Genomic DNA, 17,271 nt, shown 5'->3' on the forward strand with positions numbered 1-17,271 from the left:
GGGCGGGGGCGGGGCGGGGGCGGAGCCGAGCGAGAGACCAGAGCCGGAGCCGGAGCCGCCGCCGCCGCCGCCATGCGCCGGCCTGGGCCCACCTGCTGCGCGCTGCTGCTAGTCCTGGGGCTCTGTCGGGCGCGCCCCCGGAACGCACTGCTGCTCCTCGGTGAGTGCCGGCGCCGCCCCCCCACGCCCACCTGCTGTGGCCCGCGGAAGTGGCCACTGGTCTCCTCCCCACCCGTGGTCAATGCTGACCCTAGTGTGCCCTGCTCGCCCTTGTATCCCCCACTGCCATTCCCTCTCGTCCTCCTCTCTGTGTTGCCCCCAGACTCTTCATGGGTGTCTCCCCAGAGAGGGCAGCAAGGGCTGGAGGGGTGAGCCCCAGCATCCAGCACCCCGACATTTACCTCCTGCCGCCTGTCCCCACCCTCCTCTGACCCTGCCCAGCCAGGGCTCAGGGGTCCACGGATCCCAGATCGCTCTCTGGAGGGGATTCCAGAGGAGGGGCTGGTGCTCAGGTCCCCAGAGACTGCAGACAGGGTGCCCTCCTGGCCCTCATCTCCTCCCGGCTGCAATCTTTTCCGACCCCATAGGCTGTGGCTCAGCTGTCTTTTCCCTTGTCCCAAGGACACAGCCCTCCACCACCCACCCACCACCGTCTCCCCCAATCCCAGTCCCTCTCAGAAACCCCAGGTTCCTCCAGCGCAAGCACTGTGCTGCTCACAAGACTTCCGGTTTGGGTAATCAAGGCTCTTGGCCCATGACAAGTGACGAGGCCAAACCCAAGGCCTGCGATTCTTTCCCCTTCTGAGGTCTGGCGCCCTGCCAGGTGCCCTCTTTCTGATTGATTCTGTGGTCTCTGGGCGGGGGTTCGGCTCACTGTAACATAAACAGCTCTCCTGCCAACTCCTCACCTCCCAGAAGCTCAGCGGAGAACCTGCATGGATCCTCATCTGTGTATGAGGATTCCCACAGGAGGCTTTCAGAGCCCAGGCTATGCGGCCACTGGGCTAGGGCCTGTCTTAGCACGGACTGCCCTGGATTGGCTTAAACAGAACTGTATTTCTCACAATTCTGTGGGCTGAAAATCGAAGGTCAGGGTGCCAGCTTGGTTGGGTTCCAGTGAGGGTCCGCTTTCGGCTTGCAGGTGGTCACCCTCTCACTGTTTCCTCACGTGACAAGCGGGTGGGGGTGGTCTCACTTCCTTTTCCTTTTTTTTTTCTTTCTTTCTTTCTTTTTTTTTTTTTGTGAGACAGGGTCTCACTCTGTCACCCAGGATGGAGTGCAGTAGCACAATCACAGCTTACTACAGCCTCAACCTCCCAGGCTCCAGTGATCCTCCTGCCTCATCCTCCCAGGTAGCTGGGACCTCAGGTGCACATCACCATGCCCGGCTAATTTTTGTATTTTTTGTAGAGACAAGGTCTCACTGTGTTGCCCAGGCTGGTCTCGAACTCCTGGGCTCAAGTGATCTTCCTGCCTTGGCCTCCAGGGTTCTGGGATTACAGGTATGAGACACTGCACCTGGCTCTCTCTTTATTTTCTTATAAGGCCGCAGTCCTGTCAGATCAGGGTCTCATCCTTATGAATCATTTAACCTTAATTAAGGACCCTGTCTCCAGATACAGTGATGTTGGCGTCAGGGCTTTCAGCATATGAATTCCAGGAGGATACAGTTCAGTCCGTAGCAGGCCCACAGCCAAGTGCCGAGAAACTCTGGGTTTGGAGAAGGGCAGCTTTCCTCCTGGCCTGTGGGGAGGGGGTTAGGGAGCACAGCCCATCCCGCTCTCCCTCCGGGTTTACCTGGCTGCCATGCGCTCACACCCCCTGGGTCCTGTGGGGTGGAGGATGGGAGCCCAACTGGAAGGTGCCCAGCCTCCTCTGCCCGTGGACCGCACTGCCTCTGAGGGAACTGGGGGAAGTGTTGGTCCTGGGGGCTCCCACCAGCCTCTCCTGTGGTGCCCGCAGTGTCCTCTACTCCAGAGCAGGGGGAAGAAGCTTGGTGTGGTTGTGGGAGTTCAGCGGCCCGTCCCCGTTTCCCGCTGCCCAGCGTGTGGCCTTGGGCACGGCACCTCACCTTTTTGGGCCTCCGCTGCTTTGTGGAGAGTGAAAGCGTTGAAATAGATAACTGCAAGGTCACTAGACCTTTGAGATGGCATCAGTGAGAAGCAGCGGTGGGACGCACACACACAGATCTTTAGACGGGCCCTGGGTGAAGCTCTCCTGCCCTCTGCCCCACGCAGTTTCTGCAGAGCCCAGAATTGCCCAGCAGTTCGGTGGCCATGCACGGCTGTGGAATGCACGGCTGTGGCTATGCATTCAGCCGCTGTCTGCCTAAATGCCTAGCCAGCTAACATGCCCACCCAGGTGGCGTGCCTACTGGGGTATCACCAAGCTTGTTGGGATATCATGCCTGCATGAGTATCTTGCCCACTCGGGTACCATGCCTGCCTGCTAACATACCTCCGCAGGTACCAGGCCTGCCTGGGTACCATGCCCATCTGCTTATACCCCCCAGCTGTCAGTTCAGCCTGTGTACCGTGCCCAACTGCCAACATACCCACTGGGTATCAGGCCTGCTTAGGATATCATCAAGCTTATTGTGGTATGATGCCCACTTAAATACCATGCCTGCCTGCTAACATACCACCCAGGCATCATCCCTGCTGGCTACCAGTCTACCTGCTAACATACCCACTGGGTATCAGGCCTGCCTGGGTACCATGCCCACCTGCTAACATACCCACCATGTTTCATGCCTATTGGCCACCATGCCTGCTTGCTGATATACCCACCAGGTATTGTGCCCACTAGGTACCATGCCTTCTTGCTAACTTACCCAGTGGGTATGGGGTCTTCTGGGTACATGCCTGCCTGCTAACATACCCACCAAGTATCAGACCTGCTAACATGCCCTCTGATATCATGCTTGTCTGATGTACCCACGTGGGTGTCATGCCTCCTAGGTAATGAAGTGCTCTGTCAGAATAGCGTTTCACGATGAGAGTTCACGCTGAGCCAGTACCATGCCCACCTGGGTATCTTGCCTCCTGGCATCACAGCCCCAGCCTCCCTCACTCCCAGTGCTGTTTCTCATGACCGCAGCCCACCATGTGCTCTCTGTCTCCCACCTTACGCAGCGGATGACGGAGGCTTTGAGAGTGGTGCGTACAACAACAGCGCCATCGCCACCCCGCACCTGGACGCCTTGGCCCGCCGCAGTCTCCTTTTCCGCAACGCCTTCACCTCGGTCAGCAGCTGCTCTCCCAGCCGCGCCAGCCTCCTCACTGGCCTGCCCCAGGTGAGGTGCAAGGGGCAGGAGGAGGGGATGGGCAGGGAGTAGACAGGCGGCGTCCGGGGCCCAGGCCTCTGCCACGTCTCCTATCCCCGGGCTCCCTGGGGGTATTGCCCACTTTCCCTCCCACCTCCAAGAGGAGGCAAGAACAGCCTATGGCCGTAAGTGCAGACTAGGGGCTCCAACTCACCTACCTGCCCTGGCTCCACTGCTCTGTGTGTGACCTTGAGCAAGTAACCTACCTCCCTGTGCCTCAGTTTCCTCATCTGTAAGATGGTGGGTATAATGAGATGCCACTCTAGTTATGGGGATTGGCGGGGCTCATGCTTCGTATGTAAACAGCGTGAGGCCTGGTGGACTGAGTCAGTGTGACCCACCATCACCACAGTGTCCCAGGAACGCGATGGTGCGGGGAGTGGCTGCCGCTGGGCATGCACACTCCTATTTTATTGTGGTAAAATGCACAAACATCAATGTTCCCATCGTCGCCATTTTTCAGCACACAGTTCCGGGGCATGAAGTGCATTCACATTGTTGTGCAGCCATCACCACCATCCACTTCCAGAACTTTTCCATCTTCCCAGACAGAAGCTGTGTCCCATGAAACACCAGCTCCACGTTCTGCCCCCATCCCCTGTCNTTTTGAGTTAGAGTCTCACTCTGTCACCCAGGCTGGAGTGCAGCAGTGCGATCTCGGCTCACTGCAGCCTCTGCCTCCCAGGTTCCAGCAATTTTCCTGCCTTAGTCTCCCAAGTAGCTGGGATTACAGGTGCGGGCCACCACACCTGACTAATTTTTGTATTTTTAGTAGAGATGGGATTTCACCATGTTGGTCAGGCTGGTTTTGAACTCCTGACCTCAAATGATCTGCCTGCCTCGACCTCCCGAAGTGCTGGGATTACAAGCGTGAGCCGCTGCGCCTGGCCCCTCTTTTGTGTCCTTACTTCACTCAGCACAACGTCTTCAGGGTTAACCATGCTGTAGCACGAGTCAGAACTTCCCTCCTCTTTAGGGCTGAATCATATTCCAGTGGATGGATGGACCCCGCATTTGCTTCTCCATTTATCCGTCAGTGGGCACTCAGGTTGCTGCTACCCTTTGGCTGTTGTGAATAAAGCTGCTGTGAACATGGGTGTTTGAGGACACTTATTGTCTGTCTGTCTGTCTGTCTGTCTGTTTTTTGAGATGGAGTCTCACTCTGTTGCCCAGGCTGGAGTGCACTGGTGCCATCTCAGCTCACTGCAACCTCCACCTCCCAGGTTCAAGCCATTCTCCTGCCTCAGCCTCCCGAGCAGCTGGGACTACAGGCGCCCGCCACCTCACCCAGCTAATTTTTGTATTTTTAGTAGAGAGAAGGTTTCATCATGTTGGCCAGGCTGGTCTCGATCTCCTGACCTCGTGATCCACCCGCCTCAGCCTCCCAAAGTGCTGGGATTACAGGCGTGAGGCACCGTGCCTGGCCGGCAGTCTGAGTTTTTAAAATGTACAATATCTTTTACAATATAAAATAACTAGGTAATAAAACAAGGCCTGGCCCTTTTTCACTCTGTAATGTGTGATTGTAATAGAAAAGTTCAAAAGTACAGCAAGGCCGCCCTCGTGCCAGTGCACGCCCTCCAGGTCCCCTTCTTTCTTGCGAAGTCCTCCTTTCACAAGAGGGACCCGTGGGCCTCTTGGGCAGGGAGGGGGAGGTGGAGCCAGTCTCTCTGGGTGCTGGTCACTCAAAGTCTAAATCAGGGCCCCGAGAAGGCCCCCGGGGATGGGAGGACCGTGGGAGAACAGGTGCGGCAGGCGGGCCCTGGCTGCCTGGGGGCCCTGGATCTCATGCACCTTTGCTGGCAGCATCAGAATGGGATGTACGGGCTGCACCAGGATGTGCACCACTTCAACTCCTTCGACAAGGTGCGGAGCCTGCCGCTGCTGCTCAGCCAAGCTGGCGTGCGCACAGGTGAGGACCCTGTGCCAAGGACAGGGCGTGGGGTGAGGCACCGAGGCCAGGCCAGAGCCCAGGAGGTTTGGCACCTTGTCCCAAGGCACCCTCAGCCCCTGTGGCCTGCCCTTAGCTCTTGTCCCAAAAGACCTGGGCCTGGGTCTCCTGGCTAGACTGTGAGTCCACGAGAACCCACAGTGCGCTTAGGGCTGAGGGGAGCAGAGAAGGGAGCAGAGGGGGTTGGGAGGCAGAAGGGACTCTGGACAGGCCTCTCTTCCCATTCAGGCATCATCGGGAAGAAGCACGTGGGGCCGGAGGCCGTGTACCCATTTGACTTTGCTTACACGGAGGAGAACGGCTCTGTCCTCCAGGTGGGACGGAACATCACCAGAATTAAGCTGCTCGTCCGGAAATTCCTGCAGACTCAGGATGACCGGTATGAGTCGGGGCCCCTGCCCCTTCCCCCTGGCGGCTGGTCCCAGAGCACAGCCTGGAGTCTTCAGGCGGGATGCATGGGCCCCCACGTGGCTGGAATGGGGGCGGGGAGAAGGTTCCAGGTACTCGAACTAGCCTGGTCAGAGGGAGAAGAGACCTGGGGAAACTGAGGCAGTGAGGGTCACAGGTTGACTTCCAGATACAGAGGAGGAGGCAGAGCTGAGGGGCTTCCTGTGCCAGGCGGCATTGGCCCCGCAGCCTTGGCAATGAGCCTCCTCCCGTGCAGGCCTTTCTTCCTCTACGTCGCCTTCCATGATCCCCACCGCTGTGGGCACTCCCAGCCCCAGTACGGAACCTTCTGTGAGAAGTTTGGCAACGGAGAGAGCGGCATGGGTCGTATCCCAGACTGGACCCCCCAGGCCTATGGCCCACTGGATGTGCTGGTAGGAGGGCCCCTCTCGCGTTTCAGGATGCCCGTCAGCCCTGGGTCAGGACCTGGGCCTCCTGCGAGCTTGCAGCCTTGGCCCTCGGTGATGAAGAAAGATGCGCTGACCAAATTGGATTCAGGTTCCCATCCTTGGGACCACAGAGAGAACCGTAGAGAGATGGGGTGGTCCAGAGTGAGGCTGTTCTGGGTTCATCTGTTTGTAGGAGGCCCCGGGGAGAAGGCTGGACGCCGCTCCCCCAGTCCGTCTGTTCTAAGCCTGGCTCCCCACCGCCTGCTCCAGGTGCCTTACTTCATCCCCAACACCCCGGCAGCCCGAGCCGACCTTGCTGCTCAGTACACCACCATCGGCCGCATGGACCAAGGTGGGCTTGCAGAATGGGGCACTGAGAGGGGTGCCATGGCCTGGGTCCCCAACCTAGGCCAGCGCCCTCTCAGTCAGATCACAGCAGGGTGTGGGTGAGGGTCCCAGTGTGGCAGGCCCTGTGCTGCAGCCGGCAGAGCCCACATGGAGAGGTGGGGCCTGTGGGTGGCATCAGGACCCACCCCTGGGACTGCCCTGATGTGGAACTGCTCCTGGGCTGGGGCCTTAGGGTGCTCCAGAGGTTGGCTGAAGACTTCAGTACTTCCAGCCACAGGACCTGGGTCGGACTGGGGGTTTGGAGTTCCCTAGCGTATGCAGACGGAGAACTTGAGGTGTGTGAGTTTTTGTGGTTGTCCGAAAAAGCCCCGTGAACCGGATGGCTTACAGCAACCAAAATTTGTACTCTCACAGTTCTGGAGGCCGGAAGTTTGAAATCAAGGTGTCAGCAGGGTCACGTTCCCCTTAAGGTGTAGGGGAGACCCTGCCTTCCCTCTTCCAGCTTCTGGGGGCTGCGCCAGTGCTCAGTGTTCCTGGGCTGGCGGTAGCATCACCCCCATCCCCGCTGAAGCCTTCACACGGCCTTTTTTCCTGTGTCTCCTCTTCCGTCTGTGTCTCCACTTCTTCTTCTTCTTTTTTTTTCTGAGACTGAGTCTCGCTGTGTTGCCCGGGCTGGAGTGCAGTGGCACGATCTCAGCTCACTACAACCACCACCTCCCGGGTTCAAGCGATTCTTCTGTCTCAGCCTCCAGAGTAGCTGGGACTGCAGTTGCCCACCACCATGCCCAGCTACTTTTTATATTTTTAGTAGAGACAGGGTTTCACCATATTAGCTAAGCTGGTCTTGAACTCCTGACCTCGTGATCCGCCTGCCTCAGCCTCCCAAAGTGCTGGGACCACAGGCGTGAGGCACCACGCCCAGCCTGTTTCTGCTTCTTATAAGGACCCTGTCGTTTTTAGGGCCTGCCTGAGTACTTCAGGATGATTTTGTCCCAGGATCTTTATCTGCAGTTCCCTTTCCAAACAAGGCCCCCTTCACAGATTCCAGCACACATGTCTTTTGGGGTCGGGGATCACCGTTTAACCCACAACAGGAGGTCGGGAGCTTTGCCATTTCCCTGTTGGTGCCGTTAATTCTTAGTGACCTGGGAAAGAGTGGGTACAGAGGAAACCTTGTCTTCTGGCCCCTGCCCTATTTGCTCCATGGGACAGACACGAGATTCCAGAGAACTCAGAAGCTGGCGGGCCCCAGGGAGCAGCTGCCTGGGGGTGACACAGAAGTGCCAAGGGATGACTGGAGTCCCTGGAGGCCTATTCGAGGCCTGCTCAGGGAATGGGAGCTGGGCAGAGCTGGGCAAGAGCCAGGGCTAGTGGGAAGAACTACAGGATGCTTTCAAATCCGGAAAGCGCCGAGCCCAGCGGCCGGATGAAGCAGCGGGTGGGTCTGCACACACCCCTGCCTCCGTGCGTGTCTGCAGCTGAGCTCTGCTTCCCGGCCCCTCACCGCAGGAGTTGGACTTGTGCTCCAGGAGCTGCGTGATGCGGGTGTCCTGAACGACACACTGGTGATCTTCACGTCCGACAACGGGATCCCCTTCCCCAGTGGCAGGACCAACCTGTACTGGCCGGGCACTGCTGAACCCTTACTGGTGTCATCCCCGGAGCACCCAAAACGCTGGGGCCAAGTCAGCGAGGCCTACGTGAGCCTCCTAGGTACGCCTGTCTGTCTCCATCAGGGAAGGGGTGGGCATGGATCTGGGATGGAGCCACGACCTGTCAGATGCTGCTCCACACCCATCACCTAACATGGCTCTCAGGTCATCTGGGTGAGGAAGGGACTGTCGCTCCCACTCTGCAGAGGAAAAGAGTGAGGCTCAGAGAGGTGAAGTAAGCTGCTCAAGACTGCACAGCTGATAAGCACTAAGCTAGGATTCTCGCCTGGATCCCACTGCTTTCAAAACCATTGCCTTTTCTCGCCTGCCTCCAGTGAGCTTCAGAATCATCTGGAATGCTTGTTCATATCCAAATTGCAACTCCCAGAGTGTCCCATTCAGTAGATTTTGGCGGGCTCAAGCGTTTGCATGTCTGACAAGTTCCCAGGTGATGCCGATACTGTGGGCTTGGGGACCCCCCTTTGAGCATCTATGCACCCCATCCTGCCTTCCTGGGGGACCCAAAGCATCTCATGACCCTGCTCATTTCTAAAAAGGCCTGGGACATCTAGTCCCATGTTATGGACGTGCAGACAAAGATGGGGTGCAGGAAGACCTTGTGAGGGCCTTGGGGTGAGCCCCTCGGCACAGGGCAGAGGCTCGCGGGCCCTGGCCACGGCCTGGCAGAGCCTCCAGGTCGGGTGGGCCCGGGGCAGCAGCAAAGTCAGGTTCCTTTTCCCTCCGAGCTCGGGCCCACATCTCTCTCTGGCCCCAGATTATGAGCCACACCCACCACAGGGCTGGAGTAGACGAGCTGCTGAAAAGTAGACTTCTTTTCTGGTCCATAGGATTTTAGAAGGATCCTAAACATCACCGAATCCGGGCCTCTTGTTACACCATTCAAGGTGCCATGGCCCAGAGAGAGGACATGGCGGTGAGAGGTGGTCGACAAGGCACCTCCCGCTGCTGATTGGATTGGAGAAGGCAGCCGCCCAGGGTGGCATAGGTTCGGCCCTTCGGAGGGCAGCTCCTGTGTGCTGAGGGCCCTGCTGCTCTGAGATGTCGCTTCCCTTCCAGACCTCACGCCCACCATCTTGGATTGGTTCTCCGTCCCGTACCCCAGCTACGCCATCTTTGGCTCGAAGACCATTCACCTCACTGGCCGGTCCCTCCTGCCAGCGCTGGAGGCCGAGCCCCTCTGGGCCACCGTCTTTGGCAGCCAGAGCCACCACGAGGTCACCATGTCCTACCCCATGCGCTCCGTGCAGCACCGGAACTTACGCCTCGTGCACAACCTCCACTTCAAGATGCCCTTTCCCATCGACCAGGATTTCTACGTCTCACCCACCTTCCAGGACCTCCTGAACCGCACCACAGCTGGCCAGCCCACAGGCTGGTACAAGGACCTCCGTCATTACTACTACCGGGCACGCTGGGAGCTCTACGACCGGAGCCAGGACCCCCACGAGACCCAGAACCTGGCCGCCGACCCGCGCTTCGCCCAGGTGCTGGAGATGCTTCGGGCCCAGCTGACCAAGTGGCAGTGGGAGACCCACGACCCCTGGGTGTGTGCCCCCGACGGCGTCCTGGAGGAGAAGCTCTCTCCCCAGTGCCAGCCCCTCCACAATGAGCTGTGACCATCCCAGGAGGCCTGTGCACACATCCCAGACATGTCCCTGTGGCCGGCCAGCCTGGGGAGCACTGACAACAGCCCTTCCGTCTACACTCCCGTCCAAGGAGGGTTTTTCCTTCCTGTGGGGTCACTCCTGCCAGTCCCTGGAGGGGGACCAGAGCATGTGCCCAGCCCCTCCACCACCAGGGGCACTGCCATCACGGCAGACGACACGGCCATCCTCGTGTCTGAACCACGTCCCGGCATGGGAATTCTAGACGTGTGTGATCTGTGGACAGGGCAGCACCCCCAGCCCATGACAAGGGAGTCTTGTTTTCTGGCTTGCTTTGGGGACCTGCAAATGGGAGGCTTGAGGCCCTCTTTAGGCTTTGGCAGCCACAGATACGTACGAGCCCTTCACGGAGAGCAGGCAAGGGCTTCGGTGCCGCGTGGGCAGTACACAGGTCCCACCCACACTCACCTGGGAGCACAGCGCCTGGCTCTTACCAGCGTCTGGCCTAGAGGAAGCCTTTCAACCACCTTTGGGCAGGTTTCTGCTTCTGTTTTGCCCCACGGTCAAGTACCTGGTCCCCAGGCAGGTTTCAGCTGATTGGCGGCAGGCTCCCGCTGATTGGCGGCAGGCTCCCTGAGTGATGAGCTTGAACCTGTGGTGTTTCTGGGCAGAAGCTTATCTTTTTTGAGAGTGTCCAAAGATGAAGGTATGGCAGTGCCTGTCCTCTGACTTGGGTTAATTCTTGGGTGGCACTGGCATTGCTGGGTGGCGATGCCCATCCTCTGACTTGGGTTAATTCTTGGGTGGCACTGGTATTGCTAGGTGGCGATGCCCGTCCTCTGGATTGGGTTAATTCTTGGGTGGCACTGGCATTGCTGGGTGGCGATGCCCGTCCTCTGGCTTGGGTTAATTCTTGGGTGACGTCAGCATTGCTGGGAGAAGGCGCCGTTCCTGCCCTGCCTCCACCCACCTCAGGAGCAGAAGCCCGGCCTGGACACCCTCGAAGGAGAGGGCGCTTCCTTGAGTGGGTGGCTCCCCTCGCCCTTCTCTCCCCATCACTCCATACTGGGGTGGGCTGGGGGAAGCCATAGGCCAGCTATTGTAAAAGCTTATTATTTTAGTAAAATATGCAGAAGTTCTTTTTCTGAACTCGTTTATGATGCTTCCAACCTGAATTCTAGAACAGCTTCCTGATTCTTGGACACTGCTGTCAAAATGACCTTCAGTCTGCAACAGCCCCAGGAGGCGGAGGCAAGGCCAGGCGCTGGAGGACCTGGGTCCTCCCTGAGCCCGGAAGCTGCAGTGAAGATGTTTGGCCCAAGAAGGGCTGGGGTGCAAAGCCAGGTCGGGGGAAGGCAGAGTCTGCCGGGCCTTGTACAGGGACACTGGTGCCAGGCTTCTCTGGGACATCCCCACCGAACGGGCATGGAGGCCACGGGGCACAGACCCACTGAAAGTACCATCTCCACCACCCAAGGCTTTATTTACAAGTAAACACACTGGTCTCTGTAAACTGGAGTTCCTGAGGCATCGCAGCCTCAGAAGCTGAGAAAAGGTGGCCAGGGTCACAGCATATGTGGGCTCGTGCCTCTGCCCCAGGCAAGGGTGGCAGCAACCCTGGGGGCCACCCCGACTCCCCACCCGCTGCCTCTGTGCTTTTGGAGTGAGCCTTTGACACTTCAAAATTTTAAAGGGAAGTGCAGCCCCCACAGATTTGAATCGGGCCTGCAGACAGGCGGTTTTTCAGAGAGGTCCGGGGCCTCCGGTTCTAGGGAAGGCATGGGAAGATGTCCCTCCTGTCCCACTGCAGAAACATTCTCAGGGTCTCCAGTCCAGACCATGCCAAGCCTGGTGAAAGGTGAAGATGTTTCCACAGAAAAGTGTGCAGTTACAAGTGGCTTCACCATGTGTGACCTGCACGTGGTGAGGGTTCAAGGTTAGACCCCAGCCAGAGGGGACAGCTGGCCTCATGTGCCAGGAGCCCACAGCTGTGCCAATAGGGTCTGGGCTCAGGAACAGGACTGCATTAACAGGCACGCAGAGGTCCCCACAGTCCCAGGAAGGGGCATGGTACATCATCGGGGGTTTTGCTCCGTCCACACCACCTTCTTCTGCTCGTCGGCGATGGCCTGGCGGACACAGCTGACTAGGCCATCCAGGTCGCTCCAGCTGTCAGGAGCCAGGCTGCTATATAGACAGGGCGCCCGGTCCAGGTGTCCCTCCTCCTGCCTGGCGGCCTCCAGGAGCTGCTCCTCTGAGGTGCCCAGCCGCTGTAGGCCCTTCCTGCACAGGCCAGAGATGGGGAATGGGGCGGGCTCAGGGGAGAGCAAGGCGCCCAGGAGCCCCGGCTACAGTAGTGATGACATGCACCCAAACACCCCTGAACACAGATGGCCTCGCTTTGAGGGGACCTTGTAAAGTAAATAGGACCCAGGCCCCAGTGGTGGGAGGCAGGTTGTCTAGAACACAGCCTTGGTTCTGGGAGTAGAAAGGGCACAGTAGCAGGACATCTCGGTCTGTCCCAAGGAAACCAGTCATTTTTTTACTTTTTTTTTTTCTGTCCTTAGCTAACAAGGATTAGATTGTGCTAGCTGAGCCCCAGTAAGTGCGGAGTGTCAGTGGAGCTGAGGCCGGGTGGGGGTCTGGCCTCACGGTGCTGCTCTGGGCTGCTCTTGGGGGAGGGAGTGCCAATTTGTTAATTTACAACTTTAAATTTCAATGACAAAATGTCATTTTCCATTGACTAGGCTATCTTTGCCCACTGTAAAAGACACCCTCATCCTGGTATCAAGATCCTGGCGAGGCCGGATGTGAAGTGGAGTTTGTTTGGTAAGCGTGAAATCAGAGTAGTTTTTGTTGTTGCTGTTGTTTTGTTTTGTTTTTTTGAGACAGAGTCTCGCTCTGTCATCCAGACTTGAGTGCAGTGGTGTGATCTTGGCTCACCGCAAACTCCACCTCCTGGGTTCAATTGATTCTCCTGCCTCAGCCCCCTGAGCAGCTGGGATTACTGGCACCTGCCACCACACCTGGCTAGTTTTTGTATTTTTAATACAGACGGGGTTTCTCCGTGTTGGCCAGGCTGGTCTTGAACTGCTGACCTCAGGCGATCCGCCCGCCTTGGCCTCCCAAAGTACTGGGATTACAGGTGTGAGTCACTGCGCCCAGCCAAAATCAGAGGAATTTCGTCCCAAAGTTGTGCAGAAACGGCCCTGTCAGCTCTTCAGATTCCTGAAAGCCGCAGAGCACACTCTGCGGCTTTCATGGCACCTGCCATGGGCTTCAGGGGAGCCCAGGAGCCACTTCAAAGCCCCTGCCCAGCTCCCAGGAGCCGCTTCAAAGCCCCTGCCTAACTCCCAGCGTGCACCTACTTGAGCTTCTTTGCCATCTTGTCATTGACAGAGACGTGGATGACAATGGGGAAGATGTCCATCCTGTGCAGGGCGCAGACACTGTCCAGCCGCACGTCCAGGAGGGCATGGGTGTTCTTTGTGGGAGGGAGAGGGAGAAGTGAGTCAAGATCGCCAGCCTCTGAGGGAGCAAAGGGAGCCCACGCCCAGGTCTGAAGGGCCCTCCGGACAGGCTGAGGGCAGGGCAGGGGCTGGGGAGAGCTGAATTTTGTAGAGAAGATGGGGGAAGAGAGCTTGTCACTTTCTTTTCTTTTTTCTTTTTTTTTTTTTTGAGACAGAGTCTCGCTCTGTCGCCCAGGCTGTAGTGCAGTGGCGCAATCTCAGCTCACTGCAGGCTCCGCCTCCCGGGTTCCCGCCATTCTCCTGCCTCAGCCTCCCGAGTAGCTGGGACTACAGGCACCTGCCACCACGCCCGGCTAATTTTTTGTATTTTTAGTAGAGACAGGGTTTCACTGTGTTAGCCAGGATGGTCTCGATCTCGATCTCATGAGGTGATCCGCCCACCTCAGCCTCCCAAAGTGCTGGGATTACAGGTGTGAGCCACTGCGCCCGGCCCACTTTTAATTTTTTTAGGTTTTAAATTTTTTGTAGAGACGGGTGTCTCACTGTGCTGCTCAGGCTGGTCTCAAACTCCTGGGCTCAAGCAATCTTCCCGCCTAGGCCTCCCAAAGTGTGGGGATTACAGGCATGAGCCACTGTGCCCAGCCACTTTCTTCTCTTTTTATTTTTTAATATTTTTTAGAGACAGGGGTCTCACTGTGTTGCTCAGGCTGGTCTTGAACTCCTGGGCTCAAGCGATCCTCTCACCTCGGCTTCCCAAAGTGCTGGGATGACAGGTGTGAGCTCCAGGCCCAGCTGAGTTTGCCACTTTCTAAATGAGGCTGCTTGCTGTGCAGTCTTAAGAGTTTCCATCCCTTTGATTTTTCACTGCGAAAATCTAGAAATTGTGAGCTCTGGGGACTGAGGCGAACTTGGCATGGAGCCCCGCCAGCCCCTACAGGAGGCACCCTGATGCCAGACTCTGCTTCCCATGCCTGTGCAGACACAAAGCTATGGTTCACGGGGAGCTGCTTTTCATGCGTGTGCGTCTTCAAACATGGAGAGTGTCGTTATCTGAGATTTATTCATTCTTGAACAAGTATCTATTAAACATCCCCCAAGCTGAGAAAACAGAGACTCAAGGAGCTGGGAGACCTCACCCATGGTCCCGTGGATCCTAACTGGCTGAGACGAGGTTTGGGCTCCTGCTGGGGTGTTGGGGCCCAGAGGTCAGCAACAAGGTCACCCCGGTCCAGGTCGGTCCCTGCACCTTTATCTCATCCCACTCCTCTGCATTCCCGAAACCCTTCCCAGGACAGCTCCCCTGCCCACCCCGCCCTTGCCCTCACCTTTTCCATGAGGGACTCCACAGCATGGCGGGTCACCCAGCAGCGGCCCCCAGACACCTCTCCCTCCTGGACGATGTCCCCTCTCTGGCTCCAGGCCTCATACTCCTCCTGGCTCAAGTACTCTACAGGTGACATTGGGCAGGGCTGTCATACACCAGCTGCCTGGGGGTCCGAGGGAGCCCCATGGTAAACGCCCCTGTCCCCGTGGACCCTGCCAGCCCTGGGAGAAGCTCTTCTTAGGGCATCCACTCAACAAACCTGACCCTGCACGCCCCCTTGTGCCCTGCACCTCCATCCTGAACTATCTGGACACAGCAGGTGAGTGTGGGAATGCATGTAGTGGGGGAAGGAAGGAGAGAGGGAAGGAGGAGGGAGGAAGAGGAGAAGGGAGGAAGGGGTGGAGGGAGGGGTAGAGGGATTCCCAGGCAACAGCACACCTGCCAGGCACTTCTTAAACCCTTGGAGGAGGCAGAGCTTCTCGCTCAGGATCTTCCCAACCACTCTGGGCACGAAGAGCACAGGCCGGGGCCGGGCAGGTCGATGGGGCCGCACCAGGGTGTAGGGCACCAGGGTGAAGCAGCTCTCGGCCCAGAAGCATGCGCTGGAGCCTGTGGAGGAGAGGACCCTGAGGGTGGGTGAGGCTGCAGCAGCCCCCGGCCAGCCCACCCTGCCCTGGGAGGGACTGGGTCTGCTTTGCTCACTGCAGCAGCCCCAACACCTAGAATTCCAAGCGCACAGGCTCAGCGGACACAGGACTCACTCCGAGTTCCACAGCCCCTGGCCGAGCGGCTCCTTTGCATGTGGGTTACACAGCTTTGTGGCTCTCCAGGCACCGCTTTGCAGCCTGCAACTTAATCCTGTTTTCCTCTAGGCCCAAGGGAGGATGGCGGAAGCCAGGATCTTCTTCCTTCCAAAGGATCTGGGAGAGCGGCACCCCTCTCCTCAGCCATCCTCCCAGGGTGCAGCGTCCCAGCCCTCCCTCTGTCCTGGGCCCCTGTACTCCTCTCCTGAACTTTTTTTTTTTTTCCTGAGACGGAGTTTTGCTTTTATCACCCAGGCTGGAGTGCGGTGGCGCCATCTCGGCTCACTGCCACCTCTGCCTCCCGGGTTCAAGCGATTCTCCTGCCTCAGCCTCCCGAGTAGCTGGGACTACAGGTGTGAGCCACCACGCCCAGCCCCATGATTCTTGAAGAGCAGATCTTGGCCTAAATGGGTGGCATCCCCCGGCCCCAGCTGACCAACTAGCAGCAGCTCCGAAAGCCCCTCACCCGCTCGGAGCCAGCAGCCCCTGTGCCAGCTCACCAGGCCTCACCCTCCATCGTGCTGGGGTCCAGCTGGCCCCTGTCAAAGGACGAACACAGAGGGCTGGTCTTGGCTTTGTCCATACTGACGATGCGGACCAGCTTCTGTGGTCCCCCAGAAGACGGCTGAAAGAGGGACAGAGAAGGGATGAGGAGAAGCTGTTGAAGCCATCAACACGGGCCCAGCACCCCCTGTCTTCACACCCCACCCCATCAAATCCAGTGTGGTCTCTGCACTATCAGACTGTGCCCACTGAACAGCCAGGATGCCCAGGGCCCGTGCCAGGGGGTGGGAGGGGGGAGGGGGTCCTCAGGTCAACAGCCACAAAGCAGGGCCCTACAGTGAGGGGCAGGCTGCAAAGGCAGGAGGAAGGGCAGAGGTCTCCCCCGTGCCCAGCCCTGCATCATCGGTGGGGGACTGGCTGAGCACTGTCCTGTGGTTCTTAGCATGGAACCACTGCATGGACGGGCAGGTGCTTAGCAACCTGCCAAGTGTCCCGTGTCTGGAGAGCACAAAGGTGTCTGATGCAGAGGAATGGGAATTCAGGGGAGATGATTGGCACTGGGGTGACCTGGGAGTGATGCAGAGACTGAGATACTCTGAGAGCAGCATGAGGTGTGTCTACACTGTGCAAGAGCCTGTAGGCTGTGCGGGGGCTGCAGACCCTACCCTGATTTGAAGGGGCCCAGAGGAGAGACAGGTGGGGTCACCCTCCTCCAATCAGCAGCCCACACTCTCCACACGGTGCCCCCTGCCTCCCTGCCAGCACTGAGCCCCTCTTCCAGCCCACCCCAGTGGGGGCCAGGCCCCTCCTGGAGCCTCACCTTGCGGGTGACGGCGCACTGCTGAGTCATGTCCTGGATGAGGTCTATGAGCTGCTGCTGAGCCCTGCGGAGAACAGGAGAGGCCGTGACCCAGCTGCCTCCTGCCAGGAGAGCGGGGCAGGGGAGAGTCAAGCAGGGGAGAGTGGGGGAGATGGCTGAGTGGGAGAGGAGGCCCTCTACCTAGAGCTCCACACACCCCTTTGCTGCAGGCCAGAGCGCTCCACCCCGGTGGCCATCCCAGTCTCCAGAGCTTTCAAAAGACTCCAGGGCCTCAGTCCACCTCTGGAGATGCTGATTGACTTGTCCCGGGGCGGGACCCAGGGGGTGCTGTTGAGCAGCCAGTGTACAAGGCCCCCCTCCAGAACCTCAATATTCATGGTGGGTCTGTGACCTGGAGCCTGGAGTCACCAAGAGAGCTGTTAGAAATGCAGAGTGCTAGGCCTCTCCCTAGATCTGCTGGCTCCAATCCCCAGGGGACTTGAGTTTGCAATAAGTGATGGGGGTGCTGAGCTCAATACCTGTGCTTTCTAGCACTGTGCGTTCCGTGCATTTGAACCTTGGAGCCTCTCATAGGCTGATCTAGAGCAATGGTTTTCATTTTTTTTTTTTTTTT

At 58.1% G+C, this 17,271-nt stretch overlaps 2 protein-coding genes across 6 annotated transcripts in view; one reads left to right on the top strand and one right to left on the bottom strand.

Moving 5' to 3' along the window:
• The first annotated feature begins 9 nt into the window (after positions 1-9).
• Positions 10-10,886, top strand: SGSH (N-sulfoglucosamine sulfohydrolase). Its single transcript, XM_017879315.1, has 8 exons — positions 10-160; positions 3,135-3,295; positions 5,132-5,237; positions 5,505-5,655; positions 5,941-6,097; positions 6,383-6,464; positions 7,970-8,173; positions 9,190-10,886. The coding sequence occupies exons 1-8, from the start codon at positions 73-75 to the stop codon at positions 9,747-9,749; spliced, it is 1,509 nt and encodes a 502-aa protein (XP_017734804.1). The 5' UTR covers positions 10-72; the 3' UTR covers positions 9,750-10,886.
• CARD14 (caspase recruitment domain family member 14) overlaps positions 10,835-17,271 on the bottom strand; it is a 42,210-nt gene continuing 35,773 nt past the window's right edge. For 2 of the 5 annotated variants that reach the window (XM_017879311.1, XM_017879310.1), the window contains exons 17-22: positions 16,659-16,722; positions 15,845-15,959; positions 14,970-15,140; positions 14,533-14,654; positions 13,106-13,221; positions 10,835-12,020 (exon numbers count right to left, since the gene is read on the bottom strand). In XM_017879311.1, coding sequence (XP_017734800.1) covers positions 11,813-12,020; positions 13,106-13,221; positions 14,533-14,654; positions 14,970-15,140; positions 15,845-15,959; positions 16,659-16,722 — 796 coding nt within the window. In that variant the 3' untranslated portion in view covers positions 10,835-11,812. The other 3 variants (XM_017879313.1, XM_017879312.1, XM_017879314.1) reach the window with 3 other exon arrangements.

The sequence above is a fragment of the Rhinopithecus bieti genome, unplaced genomic scaffold, assembly GCF_001698545.2.
Source record: "Rhinopithecus bieti isolate Rb0 unplaced genomic scaffold, ASM169854v2 scaffold_9899, whole genome shotgun sequence".
NCBI lineage: Eukaryota > Metazoa > Chordata > Mammalia > Primates > Cercopithecidae > Rhinopithecus > Rhinopithecus bieti.